At 46.9% G+C, this 13112-nt stretch overlaps 1 protein-coding gene across 1 annotated transcript in view; it reads left to right on the plus strand.

Moving 5' to 3' along the window:
- The first annotated feature begins 211 nt into the window (after positions 1 to 211).
- Positions 212 to 13112, plus strand: part of LOC140064903 (deoxynucleoside triphosphate triphosphohydrolase SAMHD1-like) — a 67267-nt gene continuing 54366 nt past the window's right edge. The window contains exons 1-4 of the mRNA XM_072112225.1: positions 212 to 333; positions 510 to 571; positions 9173 to 9333; positions 9915 to 10030. Coding sequence (XP_071968326.1) covers positions 542 to 571; positions 9173 to 9333; positions 9915 to 10030 — 307 coding nt within the window. The 5' untranslated portion in view covers positions 212 to 333; positions 510 to 541. The remainder of the gene's footprint in view (positions 334 to 509; positions 572 to 9172; positions 9334 to 9914; positions 10031 to 13112) is intronic.

Consider the following 13112-nt stretch of genomic DNA (forward strand, 5'->3'; position numbering starts at 1 on the left):
CCTGTATCCTGCCGAATACATCGAGAGATTATTTATTATAATACAGTTTCCTGGAGTAAAATATTACAAATATTATTTGTGCTTTTGTCTCAGGGAAATGATAAGTAGATGGATGACAGAACAGAAAACAAACCTGTTTACAGAACAGGGTATGGCAGGTAACCTGTGCATTGTCATACGATAAAGGAGGGGGTGGAGTCAAAAAGCTTTATAAATATAAGCAACCGTTATGTCATTCTTCTGATATCTGTCTAACTCCCTACAAAATAATCTCCAGAGAACTTGTACTCCGGTCACACAACAGTTTCTAGTTCCAGGACCTTGTACACACTGGTAAGTATCAGGATAACTATTCCACAAGTAAGATTGTAAGAATTTCACAATGAGCCTGTCCATAGGCTCCCATGCTAATACTAGCATCTAAAATTCCAAAATATCATTTATATGGAACCAGTCCATAATAAATGCAACTTAAAGGTTAATTGGTGGACTTTTTTCTACTTTTGTAGAATCAACTTGAGAAATACTTTCCAGCATACAAATGGCAGGAAACCTCCAAACATCAACAAAGGTAGGTCTTATCTGTGTTATTATCTGTATTACTGTGATGTCCTCTACCCGTGTAGTTCACTCCTTCTAATGATACTTTATAGACTTCTTAATAAATTATTTCATATGTATTGCCTCCCAAATCAATTATTTCATATAGAAAAATTTCCCAAATAATTGTTTTTTTTACATAAAAACCTGTTTGAAACATTTATTTTAAAGGACATCTATCACCAGGATGAAGGATTGTAAACCAAGCACACTGACACACTGACATAGTGATGTGTGCCATCTCTGACAGGATCTGTTCTTTTAGCTTCTTATGCCCTTGCTTTTAAGAAAAAGGGATTAAAAAAATTATGCAAATGAGCCTGAGGGGCTCCAGGTTTATTAACTCCTATGGAGTCTGGAGCTCCTCAGACTAATTTGCATAATTTTAAAAGTCTTTTTTTCCCCCTTAAAAACTAGGGCATACTGTAAGAAGTTAAAAGAAGGGCAGATCCTGCCAGAGGGGGCACACACCAGTATGTCAGTGTACTTGGTTTACAATCCTTCATCCTGGTGATAGATGTCCTTTAAAATGCCAACAGAATTACTGGTAACTGTTTTATAGGTTTTTCTCCTAATGAATTATCTGATAAAAAAACCTTTCATGTTCAAACAGCTTGCACAGGTATATAAGAAGCGTCAGCAACACATATGTGTCGCGGCTGCGCTATTCCTCACGCAATACAAATTTTGTTATTGAAATGGGCGTTCCGGTGTTCAATCGGACCGTGCGACAGATTCAACATGCAAAGTCCGACAGAAATGTTCTTTAATTTCTGCTCACACAAGACTGACAGTAGTTTCTGCCATAATGGAGGAAGCAACATACCACTCCACCAACTCTGTGCTGCCTTGCTGACTGTCCTCAATCCACTCATCCTCAATGTAAGGCATAACAAGCTGACATCTGCCTGTAAACTTACTTCTCATGGCTCCAGTGGCGATCTCCTCGCTCCCCGCAGTCCGGCGCGCATGTTCCTGTCTCCTAGGGTGCGCGACGACTCTGTGAGATTTATGGTTCAATATATTTTATTGAGTATTGCGCATAATACATGTTAAGGGTGAACATTTTCACAAACATTGCATCGCTAAAGAAACAACACATACATGTTGCGTAGAGTGGTCGGCAATTTGCACAAAAGTCATTATGGTGTTTAAATCAATTAACTACTAGAGATGAGCAAGCACTAAAATGCTCGGGTACTCGTTATTCGAGACGAACTTTTCCCGATGCTCGAGTGCTCGTCTCGAATAACGAGCCCCATTGAAGTCAATGGGAGACTCGAGCATTTTTCAAGGGGACCAAGGCTCTGCACAGGGAAGCTTGGCCAAACACCTGGGAACCTCAGAAAAGGATGGAAACACCACGGAAATGGACAGGAAACAGCAGGGGCAGCATGCATGGATGCCTCTGAGGCTGCTTAATCGTACCATTATGCCAAAATTATGGGCAACAGCATGGCCATGACAGAGTGACAGAATGAAGCTAGATAGCATGTAAAACATCCAATAATTGACCCTGACACTATAGGGGACGGCATGCAGAGGCAGCGGCAGCAGCGGCAGGCTAGAGAGTGGCATGGCGACATACTCTAAATGGACTCAGGCTTCAAACCAATGGGTGGCAGAGAGGAACCAAAGGAGGTGAGCAAGAAGCGCTCAAATAATATTGGTACATGATAAAAGTTTGCCAGTATATTTTGTGGATTACACAGCAGGGTGGCGACAAAGTTAACATGGAAGCCATGAAAACAACCCAAAATTCTGTCTGACACAGCTCGTTTGATAAGGGGACCATGTATGGAGGCAGTGAACTAGTAGTAGATTAAAGGTGCTGCAGTTAAAACTATGTTAGTTGGATCTTGGCATGGAGCTGGCGCTCCGCTGCCAGGCGAGCTTTCGCCAATCCAAGCCCCTGTCTCTAGGCTACTCCCCAAACAGCACTTCTAAGAACCTTTTGTATAAGATCAAGTGTAGTAGCGTTCTTATAAGTTTAGGATATGGCGGGTGAGGGGAATGTAAACAGATGCGCAAGAAGCGCTGAAATAATATTGGTAAATGATAAAAGTTTGCCAGTATATTTTGTGGATAACACAGCAGGGTGGCAACAAAGTTAACAACTTTGATGTGGAACCCATGAAAACAACCCAAATTTCTGCCTGACACACCTCGTTTGATAAGGGGACGATGTATGGAGGCAGCTATATGGACGACTTTTGGAGGTAGCAATGGAGACAACGTGTGGAGGCTGCTATGGAGACAATTTAATTTGGATAGTGCCTGTATGTGGCAGTCCAAAAAAGTTTTCAAACCAGAGGAGCAGGTAGGTGGCCCTCCAGAAAAATGAAATAGATTGAGTGCCTGTATGTGGCAGTCCAAAAAACTTTTCAAACCAGAGGAGCGGGTAGGTGGCCCTCCAGTAAAATGGAATAGATTGAGTGCCTGTATGTGGCAGTCCAAAAAAGTTTTCAAACCAGAGGAGCGGGTAGGTGGCCCTCCAGAAAAATTGAATAGATTGAGTGCCTGTATGTGGCAGTCCAAAAAACTTTTCAAACCAGAGGAGCAGGTAGGTGGCCCTCCAGTAAAATGGAATAGATTGAGTGCCTGTATGTGGCAGTCCAAAAAAGTTTTCAAACCAGAGGAGCAGGTAGGTGGCCCTCCAGTAAAATGGAATAGATTGAGTGCCTGTATGTGGCAGTCCAAAAAAGTTTTCAAACCAGAGGAGCGGGTAGGTGGCCCTCCAGAAAAATTGAATAGATTGAGTGCCTGTATGTGGCACTCCCAAAAATTGTTTAAAACAGAGGACCGGGTAGGTGGCCCTTCAGAAAAATTGAATAGATTGAGTGCCTGTATGTGGCACTCCCAAAAATTTTTTAAAACAGAGGACCGGGTAGGTGGCCCTCCAGAAAAATTAAATGCATAAAGTACTATAGCTAGAGCCAGTGGGCCCTGTCAAAAAATAGCCAGTTTCCTCTGCTTTACTGTACAAAGAGGAGGAGAAGGAGGAAAATGAGGAGGAGGAGGAGTGGATAAATTATTCAGGTTGAGCTTCCTTCACTTGGTGGAGATTGGAAATTATGAGAAATCCAGCCTTTATTCATCTTAATAAGCGCCAGCCTGTCAGCGCTGTCAGTCGACAGGCGTGTACGCTTATCGGTGATGATGCCACCAGCTGCACTGAAAACCCGCTCGGACAAGACGCTAGCGGCAGGGCAGGCAAGAACCTCCAAGGCGTACAGCGCCAGTTCGTGCCACATGTTCAGCTTTGAAACCCAGTAGTTGTAGGGAGCTGTGTGATCATTTAGGACGATGGTATGGTCAGCTACGTACTCCCTCACCATCTTTCTGTAAAGATCAGCCCTACTCTGCCGAGACTGGGGACAGGTGACAGTGTCTTGCTGGGGTGACATAAAGCTGGCAAAAGCCTTGTAAAGCGTACCCTTGCCAGTGCTGGACAAGCTGCCTGCTCGCCTACTCTCCCTCGCTACTTGTCCCGCAGAACTACGCACTCTGCCGCTAGCGCTGTCAGAAGGGAAATACTGTTTCAGCTTGTGAACCAGGGCCTGCTGGTATTCATGCATTCTCACACTCCTTTCCTCTCCAGGGATGAGAGTGGAAAGATTTTGCTTGTACCGTGGGTCCAGGAGAGTGAACACCCAGTAATCGGTGCTGGAATAAATTCTTTGAACGCGAGGGTCACGGGATAGGCAGCCTAGCATGAAATCTCTTGTGTCTCGCCAACATTCTCCTCCTCTTCCTCCTCATCCTCCTCCACCTCCACCTCCTCCGATATGCGCTGAGAAACAGACCTAAGGGTGCTTTGGCTATCAACAAGGGAATCTTCTTCCCCCGTCTCTTGTGACGAGCGCAAAGCTTCCGACTTCATGCTGATCAGAGAGTTTTTCAACAGGCCAAGCAGCGGGATGGTGAGGCTGATGATGGCGGCATCGCCACTGACCATCTGTGTTGACTCCTCAAAGTTACTCAGCACCTGACAGATATCAGACATCCACGTCCACTCCTCATTGTAGACTTGAGGAAGCTGACTGACCTGACTACCAGTTCTGGTGGAAGTTGACATCTGGCAGTCTACAATGGCTCGGCGCTGCTGGTAAACTCTGGATAACATGGTCAGTGTTGAATTCCACCTCGTGGGCACGTCGCACAACAGTCGGTGAGCGGGCAGTTGGAGGCGGCGCTGCGCTGCCCTGAGAGTGGCAGCATCTGTGCTGGACTTCCTGAAATGCGCACAGATGCGGCGCACCTTCGTGAGCAAATCAGACAGATTGGGGTATGTCTTGAGGAAACGCTGAACTATCAGATTTAACACATGGGCCAGGCATGGCACATGTGTCAGTCTGCCGAGTTGCAGAGCCGCCACCAGGTTACAGCCGTTGTCACACACAACCATGCCTGGCTTCAGGTTCAGCGGTGCCAGCCACAGATCAGTCTGCACCGTGATGCCCTGTAATAGCTCTTGGGCGGTGTGCCTTTTATCGCCTAGGCTCAGCAGTTTGAGCACCGCCTGCTGTCGCTTAGCGACGGCACTGCTGCTGTGCCTAGAGCTACCGACTGATGGCGCCATGCCCACGGATGGTAATTCGGAGGAGGAGGAGGTGGAGGAGGGGTGGGAGGAGGAGGAGGCATAGTAGGCCTGAAACACCTGGACCGAGGTAGGCCCCGCAATCCTCGGCGTCGGCAGTATATGACCAGCCGCAGGGTCAGACTCGGTCCCAGCCTCCACCAAGTTAACCCAATGTGCCGTCAGCGATATATAGTGGCCCTGCCCGGCAGCACTCGTCCACGTGTCCGTGGTCAGGTGGACCTTGTCAGAAACGGCGTTGGTCAGGGCACGGATGATGTTGTCTGACACGTGCTGGTGCAGGGCTGGGACGGCACATCGGGAAAAGTAGTGGCGGCTGGGGACCGAATACCAAGGGGCGGCCGCCGCCATGAGGTTGCGAAAGGCCTCGGTCTCTACTAGCCTATAGGGCAGCATCTCCAGGCTAAGCAATCTGGAGATGTGGACATTAAGGGCTTGGGCGTGCGGGTGGGTTGCACTATATTTGCGTTTCCGCTCCAGCGTCTGGGGTATGGAGAGCTGAACGCTGGTGGATGCTGTGGAGGATCGTGGAGGCGACGATGGGGTTTTTGTGGCAGGGTCCTGGGCAGGGGGCTGACTATCAGCTGACACAGGGGAAGGAGCAGTGGTGTGCACGGCCGGAGGTGAACGGGCTTGTCGCCACTAAGTGGGGTGTTTAGCATTCATATGCCTGCGCATACTGGTGGTAGTTAAGCTAGTAGTGGTGGAACCCCTGCTGAGCCTGGTTTGGCAAATGTTGCACACCACAGTCCGTCGGTCATCCGGTGTTTCCTTAAAGAACCTCCAGACTTCTGAAAATCTAGCCCTCGCCGCAAGAGCCCTCGCCACGGGAGCTTCACTAGTTGACACATTTGGCGCTGATGCACCAGCTCTGGCCCTGCCTCTCCGTCTGGCCCCACCACTGCCTCTTCCAACCTGTTCTGGTCGAGGACTCTCCTCTGTCTCAGAAGCACTGTGTTCACCCGGCCTCTCAACCCAGCTTGGGTCTGTCACCTCATCATCCTCCGATCCCTCAGTCTGCTCCCCCCTCGGACTTCCTGCCCTGACAACAACTTCCCCACTGTCTGACAACCGTGTCTACTCATCGTCGGACACCTCTTTAGACACTTCTTCCACTACGTCAAGAAGGTCATCATCACCCACAGACTGCGACTGGTGGAAAACCTGGGCATCGGAAAATTGCTCAGCAGCAACCGGACAAGTGGTTTGTGAGTGTGGGAAGGGTCCAGAAAACAGTTCCTCAGAGTATGCCGGTTCAAATGGCAAATTTTCCTGGGAGGGGGCAGACTGGGGGGGAGGAGGCTGAGGTGCAGGAGCTGGAGGAGTGCCGATTTCGGTGACATGGGTGGACTGCGTGGAAGACTGACTGGTGGACAAATTGCTCGAAGCATTGTCGGCAATCCACGACATCACCTGTTCGCACTGTTCTGGCCTCAACAGTGCTCTACCACGAGTCCCAGTAACTTCAGACATGAACCTAGGGAGTGTAGCTCTGCGGCGTTCCCCTGCTCCCTCATAAGCAGGTGGTGTCTCACCCCGCCCAGGACCACGGCCTCTGATCCCTGCAGTAGTTGGACGCCCACGTCCCCGCCCTCGTCCTCTACCCCTAGCCCTCGGGTTAAACATTTTGAAAATGAGAGTTATAACTTTAATTTTTTTTTAACTTTTTTTTGTGTTTTTTTGTTTTTTTTTGGGTTTTTTAGTTTTTAAAACCAAACGATGCTATCCTATTGCTATGGCTATTTTCTAGCCAAGTATGAAAGCACACTACTATGCCAGATGAGATGACGCTGAGTTATTAAACAAAATAAACGTAAAATAAAAAAGGAAATGGCAGACTGTGCCTAATTGAAATCCAACCCCTAATAAATTTTCCCACTTCGGTCTTTGCAATGGATATGTGCGTCACTAAGCGCAAAACACAGCGGTCGCAAGTCTCACTACAAATTGCTCACAATTTGCTAGTAGATGCACTGCAGCAAGTACAGCCACCAGCAGATCAACCAGAAATCAAATATATATAACGCTACTGTAGGCGTAAGTAAGCCGTTTGGATTCTCCTATGGCTATTTTCTAGCCAAGTATGAAAGCACACTACTATGCAAGATGAGATGACACTGAGTTATTAATAAAATAAACGTAAAATAAAAAGTAAATGGCAGACTGTGCCTAATTGAAATCAAACCCCTAATAAATTTTCCCACTTTGGTGTTTGAGGTGGATATGTGTGTCACTAAGAGCTAAACACAACGGTAGCAAGTCCCCCTGCTAATTCCTCACAATATGGTACTAGCTGCAAATAAAAAAAAAAAAGTATAACGTTATTGTAGCCCTAAAAAGGGCTGTTGGGTTCTTGGAGAATCACTCCTGCCTAACAGTAAGCTAATAGAACACCCTAACGCTATACCTGACCAGCAGCAGCTCTCTCCCTAGCGGCATCCAGACACAGAATGATCCGAGCAGCACGGGCAGCGGCTAGTCTATCCCAGGGTCACCTGATCTGGCCAGCCAACCACTGCTATCGACGTGTAAGGGTACCACGTCATGCTGGGTGGAGTGCAGAGTCTCCTGGCTTGTGATTGGCTCTGTTTCTGGCCGCCAAAAAGCAAAACGGCGGGAGCTGCCATTTTCTCGAGCGGGCGAAGTATTCGTCCGAGCAACGAGCAGTTTCGAGTACCCTAATGCTCGACCGAGCATCAAGCTCGGACGAGCATGTTCGCTCATCTCTATTAACTACAAAAGAGGTGTATTGTAGAAATTAAGTGGCCCAACGATGGCCAACTAAAGCTCAGAACTTGAGAGCAACAAAAAGACGAATAGACATCAGACATACTAGGGAATGAGGGTTAGGATGTGGAGGGGTTGGTGGGGGAGATGTTTTGGTTAAGAAGGTGCATGAAAAGGTTTACTTTATGATATTAAATTAGCATTGTATGTAATGCACTTCAACAGGTTGGTTGGAATGTTGCAATTAGGTTGTGAAAGTGGGAGCCTATGCCTCCATAGAGGGGTTATTAGGTCTGTTATAATATCCAGAAGCATGTATTTGTGTCCCAGCATTATGTCCCAACTGTCAACCATGTCTCCATAGCTGGAAGGGATCTAAAGGTGATCCAGGGGCTCCAGGTGTTGTGGAAGAGGTCATATTTGCCCTCATCACTAGCCTTAAGCTCCTCCATGTGTAGTATTGTGTTGAGTGCTTCTACCCATTGTGCCTTAGTGGGAGGGATATTAGATTTCCATAGCCTTGGAATTATCTGCCTTGATGCCACAAGGAAGTGTCGGAGCAGGCTTTTTTTGAATTTAGAGATAGTTCCTGGAAACATTGATAGTAAGGCCAATTCGGGTGAGGGGGGGATTCCAGGGGGACAAATGTCCTTGAATAGTTTAAAAATCTCCTGCCATAGGTCATATATCGGGGGACATTCCCACCATATGTGTAGCATGTTGCCTTCTGCATCTCCGCAGCGTCAGCACCGGGAAGAAGCCTCAGGGAACATTTTATGTAATTTAGCGGGTGTTCTGTACCATTGGGATACAACGACTCTGTGAGATTTAAAGGGCCAGCACACTGATAATTGGCACTGGCTGGCTGCCTCCCAAGATAAATTCCTGCCCCTTCCTGTGTCTCCTGACGGATCTTTTTGCTTCCCTGCCTAAGAGAAAGCTTTGTTCCATGCTCTATGCGATTATTCTGCTTTCCTGTTGTAACCTCGATTCCGTTCCTGACTCCATTCCTGTGCTGCCTGTCCTGACCTACTGCTACGTTCCAGACTCTGATCCTGTGCTGTCATGGCGACCCACAAGACTGTTAACAACAAATCATAACATAACATGTTGAATACTGCTTATTAACCTGTACTCTTCTGGTTTACACCTAGGGGAGTTAACCCATTATGCGCTGCTGAACGGATGATAAGGAAATTGGAAATACTGACTCCTTTAGATACATCTTTTGATATTTCTTTTTAGGTCTTCAATGATCCAATCCATGGACATATTGAGCTACATCCTTTATTAATCTGCATTATAGACACTCCCCAGTTCCAGCGCCTGAGATATATCAAACAGCTAGGGGGGCAATATTATGTTTTTCCAGGAGCTTCTAATAACAGATTTGAGCATTCTATTGGGTAAGTGAATATTTCAGTTTCTTTATTTATTTCATGTTATATACTGCCATTAGTTTATTAACACACATCATTTATACACAAAGAAATATGATTTTTTTAAAACTTCTGTTTCACTTTTCTCCCATCTATATGAGAGCGATTACAGGTCTGAAAAAAGAATAAATGGTGTTAATTATGTAAATTTTGAATCTTAAGGCAAATTCCAACATCAGTTATAAATCTATATATTTATAAAGATACAAATATAACATGGTTAGTGATAGCAAATAAAAAAAAGAGGTAATGGATGTGTAATGAGCCTACAACACTGAATAAACATGGAGACACAAGATAATAGCAAGCTGAAAAGATGGTGAATTATAAAGAAGCACGCGGCATGTTTGGCGCGGTGGTGTTGGTAATTAATACCCGTGATTGGTACCAGCACCTACTGCAGGTGTTACTGGTTGGCCTCCGAGTTCTGTACCCAAACAGGTTTTTAAAATTCGGGTTCGAATTTTAACTGATCAGCTCATCATTAATGACATAAAACTCTACTTAAATAGTCAAATCATTTTAACTATATCATATTAATTTAATAGAGTGGCTTACCTGGCGGGATGCCTCATAGAGGAGCTACGGAAAAGGCAGCCGGAGCTGGAAATAAATGAACAAGATGTTTTGAGTGTCCAGATTGCAGGCCTGTGCCATGACTTGGGTAAATATCAACACAGAGAATGAATATATATAGGTATATATACAGTGTACAAGCTTTTTTCTTGAACTAAAGCTAAGCAACTTTAAAACTTTCATACTTAAGTGTAGCCACGCGGTGTGTGCGCATTGCTGATTCACATGCTGTAGCTGTCCTGTTCCTGTCCTCATTGCTGCATATTCTCCTCAGCATTTTCCTCTGTATTCTCTCACATCACACACTATACACTCACCGGCCACTTTATTAGGTACACCATGCTAGTAACGGGTTGGACCCCCTTTTGCCTTCAGAACTGCCTCAATTCTTCGTGGCATAGATACAACAAGGTGCTGGAAGCTCCTCAGAGATTTTGGTCCATATTGACATGATGGCATCACACAGTTGCCGCAGATTTGTCGGCTGCACATCCATGATGCGAATCTCCTGTTCCACCACATCCCAAAGATGCTCTATTGGATTGAGATCTGGTGACTGTGGAGGCCATTTGAGTCCAGTGAACTCATTGTCATGTTCAAGAAACCAGTCTGAGATGATTCCAGCTTTATGACATGGTGCATTATCCTGCTGAAAGTAGCCATCAGATGTTACAGGGTTCATTGTGGTCATAAAGGGATGGACATGGTCAGCAACAATACTCAGGTAGGCTGTGGCGTTGCAACGATGCTCAATTGGTACCAAGGGGCCCAAAGAGTGCCAAGAAAATATTCCCCACACCATGACACCACCACCACCAGCCTGAACCGTTGATACAAGGCAGGATGGATCCATGCTTTCATGTTGTTGATGCCAAATTCTGACCCTACCATCCGAATGTCGCAGCAGAAATCGAGACTCATCAGACCAGGCAACGTTTTTCCAATCTTCTACTGTCCAATTTCGATGAGCTTTTGCAAATTGTAGCCTCAGTTTCCTGTTCTTAGCTGAAAGGAGTGGCACCCGGTGTGGTCTTCTGCTGCTGTAGCCCATCTGCCTCAAAGTTCGACGTACTGTGGTTGTAACGGGTGGCGATTTGAGTCCCTGTTGCCTTTCTATCATCTGGAACCAGTCTGCCCATTCTCCTCTGACCTCTGGCGTCAACAAGGCATTTCCGCCCACAGAGCTGCCACTCACTGGATGTTTTTTCTTTTTCGGACCATTCTCTGTAAACCCTAGAGATGGTTGTGCGTGAAAATCCCAGTAGATCAGCAGTTTCTGAAATACTCAGACCAGCCCTTCTGGCACCAACAACCATGCCATGATGCTCGGTTTGAACTGCAGGAGATTGTCTTGACCATGTCTACATGCCTAAATGCACTGAGTTGCTGCCATGTGATTGGCTGATTAGAAATTAAGTGTTAACGAGCAGTTGGACAGGTGTACCTAATAAAGTGGCCAGTGAGTGTATATATATAGCCCTAGCACAATTCAGCCTCCCCCAGTATATATGCAGCCCCAGCACAATTCAGCCCCCCAATGATAGGTAGCCCCAGCACAATACAGCCCCCCAGTATATAGGTAGCCCCAGCACACTGCAGCCCCCCCCCCAGTATTTATGTAGCCCCAGCACTATGTAGCCACCACCAAGTATATAGGTAGTCACAGCACAATGCAAACCTCCCACCATTTTTTAGGTAGCCTCAGCACAATGCAGTCTTCCACCCAGTATATAAGTAGTCCCAACACAATGCAGCCACCCCCAAGTATACAGGTGACCGCAGAACAATGAAGCCTCCCCCCGGTATATGGGTAGCCCATAAACACTGCAGCCATTTCCCTCAGTTAATGCATAGCCCCAGCACACTAAAGACATCCCCCAGGTATAAAGATAGCTTCAGCACACTGCAGCCTCTCTCCCCAAAATATAGGTAATCTATTCACACTGCATCCTCCCCAAGTATAAAGGTAGCTCATGCACACTACAGCCTCCCACCCAGTATATAGGTAGCCCATCCATGCTGTAGCCTCCACAAGTATATAGGTAGCCCATGCACACGGCAGCTACCCCCCTGTGTATAGTTATCCCGTGCCCACTGCAGCCTCTTCCAGCATATAGGTAACCCATGCACTCTGCAGTCTCCCCCCAGTATATAGGTAACTCATGAACACTGCAAACTCACTTTTATTATATAGAAAGCCCATCCACACTGCAGCTTTCCCAAAGTATATAGGCAGCCCCAGCAAAATACAGCCTACCCCCAGTATTTAGGTAGCCCCCACATATTTCAGCCCTCACAGTATTTAGGTAGCCCGGGGCACACTCCAGCCAGCACCCAGTATATATGTATCCCCAGGGCAGTGTAGCCACCCCCTAAGTATATACATAGGCATCCCCAGTACAATGCAGCTTCCCCCTCCACTTGTATATAGGCATACCCAGCAAAATGCAGCATCCTTAGTATATAGGCAGCCCCAGCACACTTCAGCCACCCCCGAATACATATGTAGCCCCAGCACACTGTAGAGACCCCCCAAGTATATAGGTAGTGGCAGCTCAATGCAACCCTCCTCCCCTAGTTTTTAGGTAGCCCCAACACAATGCAGCCTCCCCCCAGTATATAGGTGGGCCGGCAAATTGCAGTCCCCCGAGTATATAGGTAGTCCCAGCACACTGTAGCCACCCCCTAAGTATATGTATATATATAGGTAGCACCAGCACAATGCAGCCTCCCCCTCCCCTTTGTATACAGGCATTCTGGCACAATGCAGCACCTCTAGTATATAGGCAGCCCCAGCACAATGCAGACCCACAGTAAATATGCAACCCCCCTCAGTACATAGGTAGCCCCAGCACACTGCAGCCCCCCCCCCCCCCAGTATAGAGGTAGCCCCAACACATTGCAGCACATTCAGTATTAAGGCAACTCTAGCACAATGCAGCTACCCAGTTTATAGGTAACCCCAGCACAATGCAGCACATTCAGTATTAAGGCAATTCTAGCACAATGCAGCTACCCAGTTTATAGGTAACCCCAGCACAATGCAGCCCCCGTCAGTACATAGTTCCAACACACTGCCACCTCCATCCCCAGTATATAGGTAGCCCCAGCCCACTGCAGCAACCCCCAGTATATAGGCAGTCCCAACACACTGCCACCTCCATCCCCAG

Source organism: Engystomops pustulosus, chromosome 6 (genome assembly GCF_040894005.1).
Source record: "Engystomops pustulosus chromosome 6, aEngPut4.maternal, whole genome shotgun sequence".
NCBI lineage: Eukaryota > Metazoa > Chordata > Amphibia > Anura > Leptodactylidae > Engystomops > Engystomops pustulosus.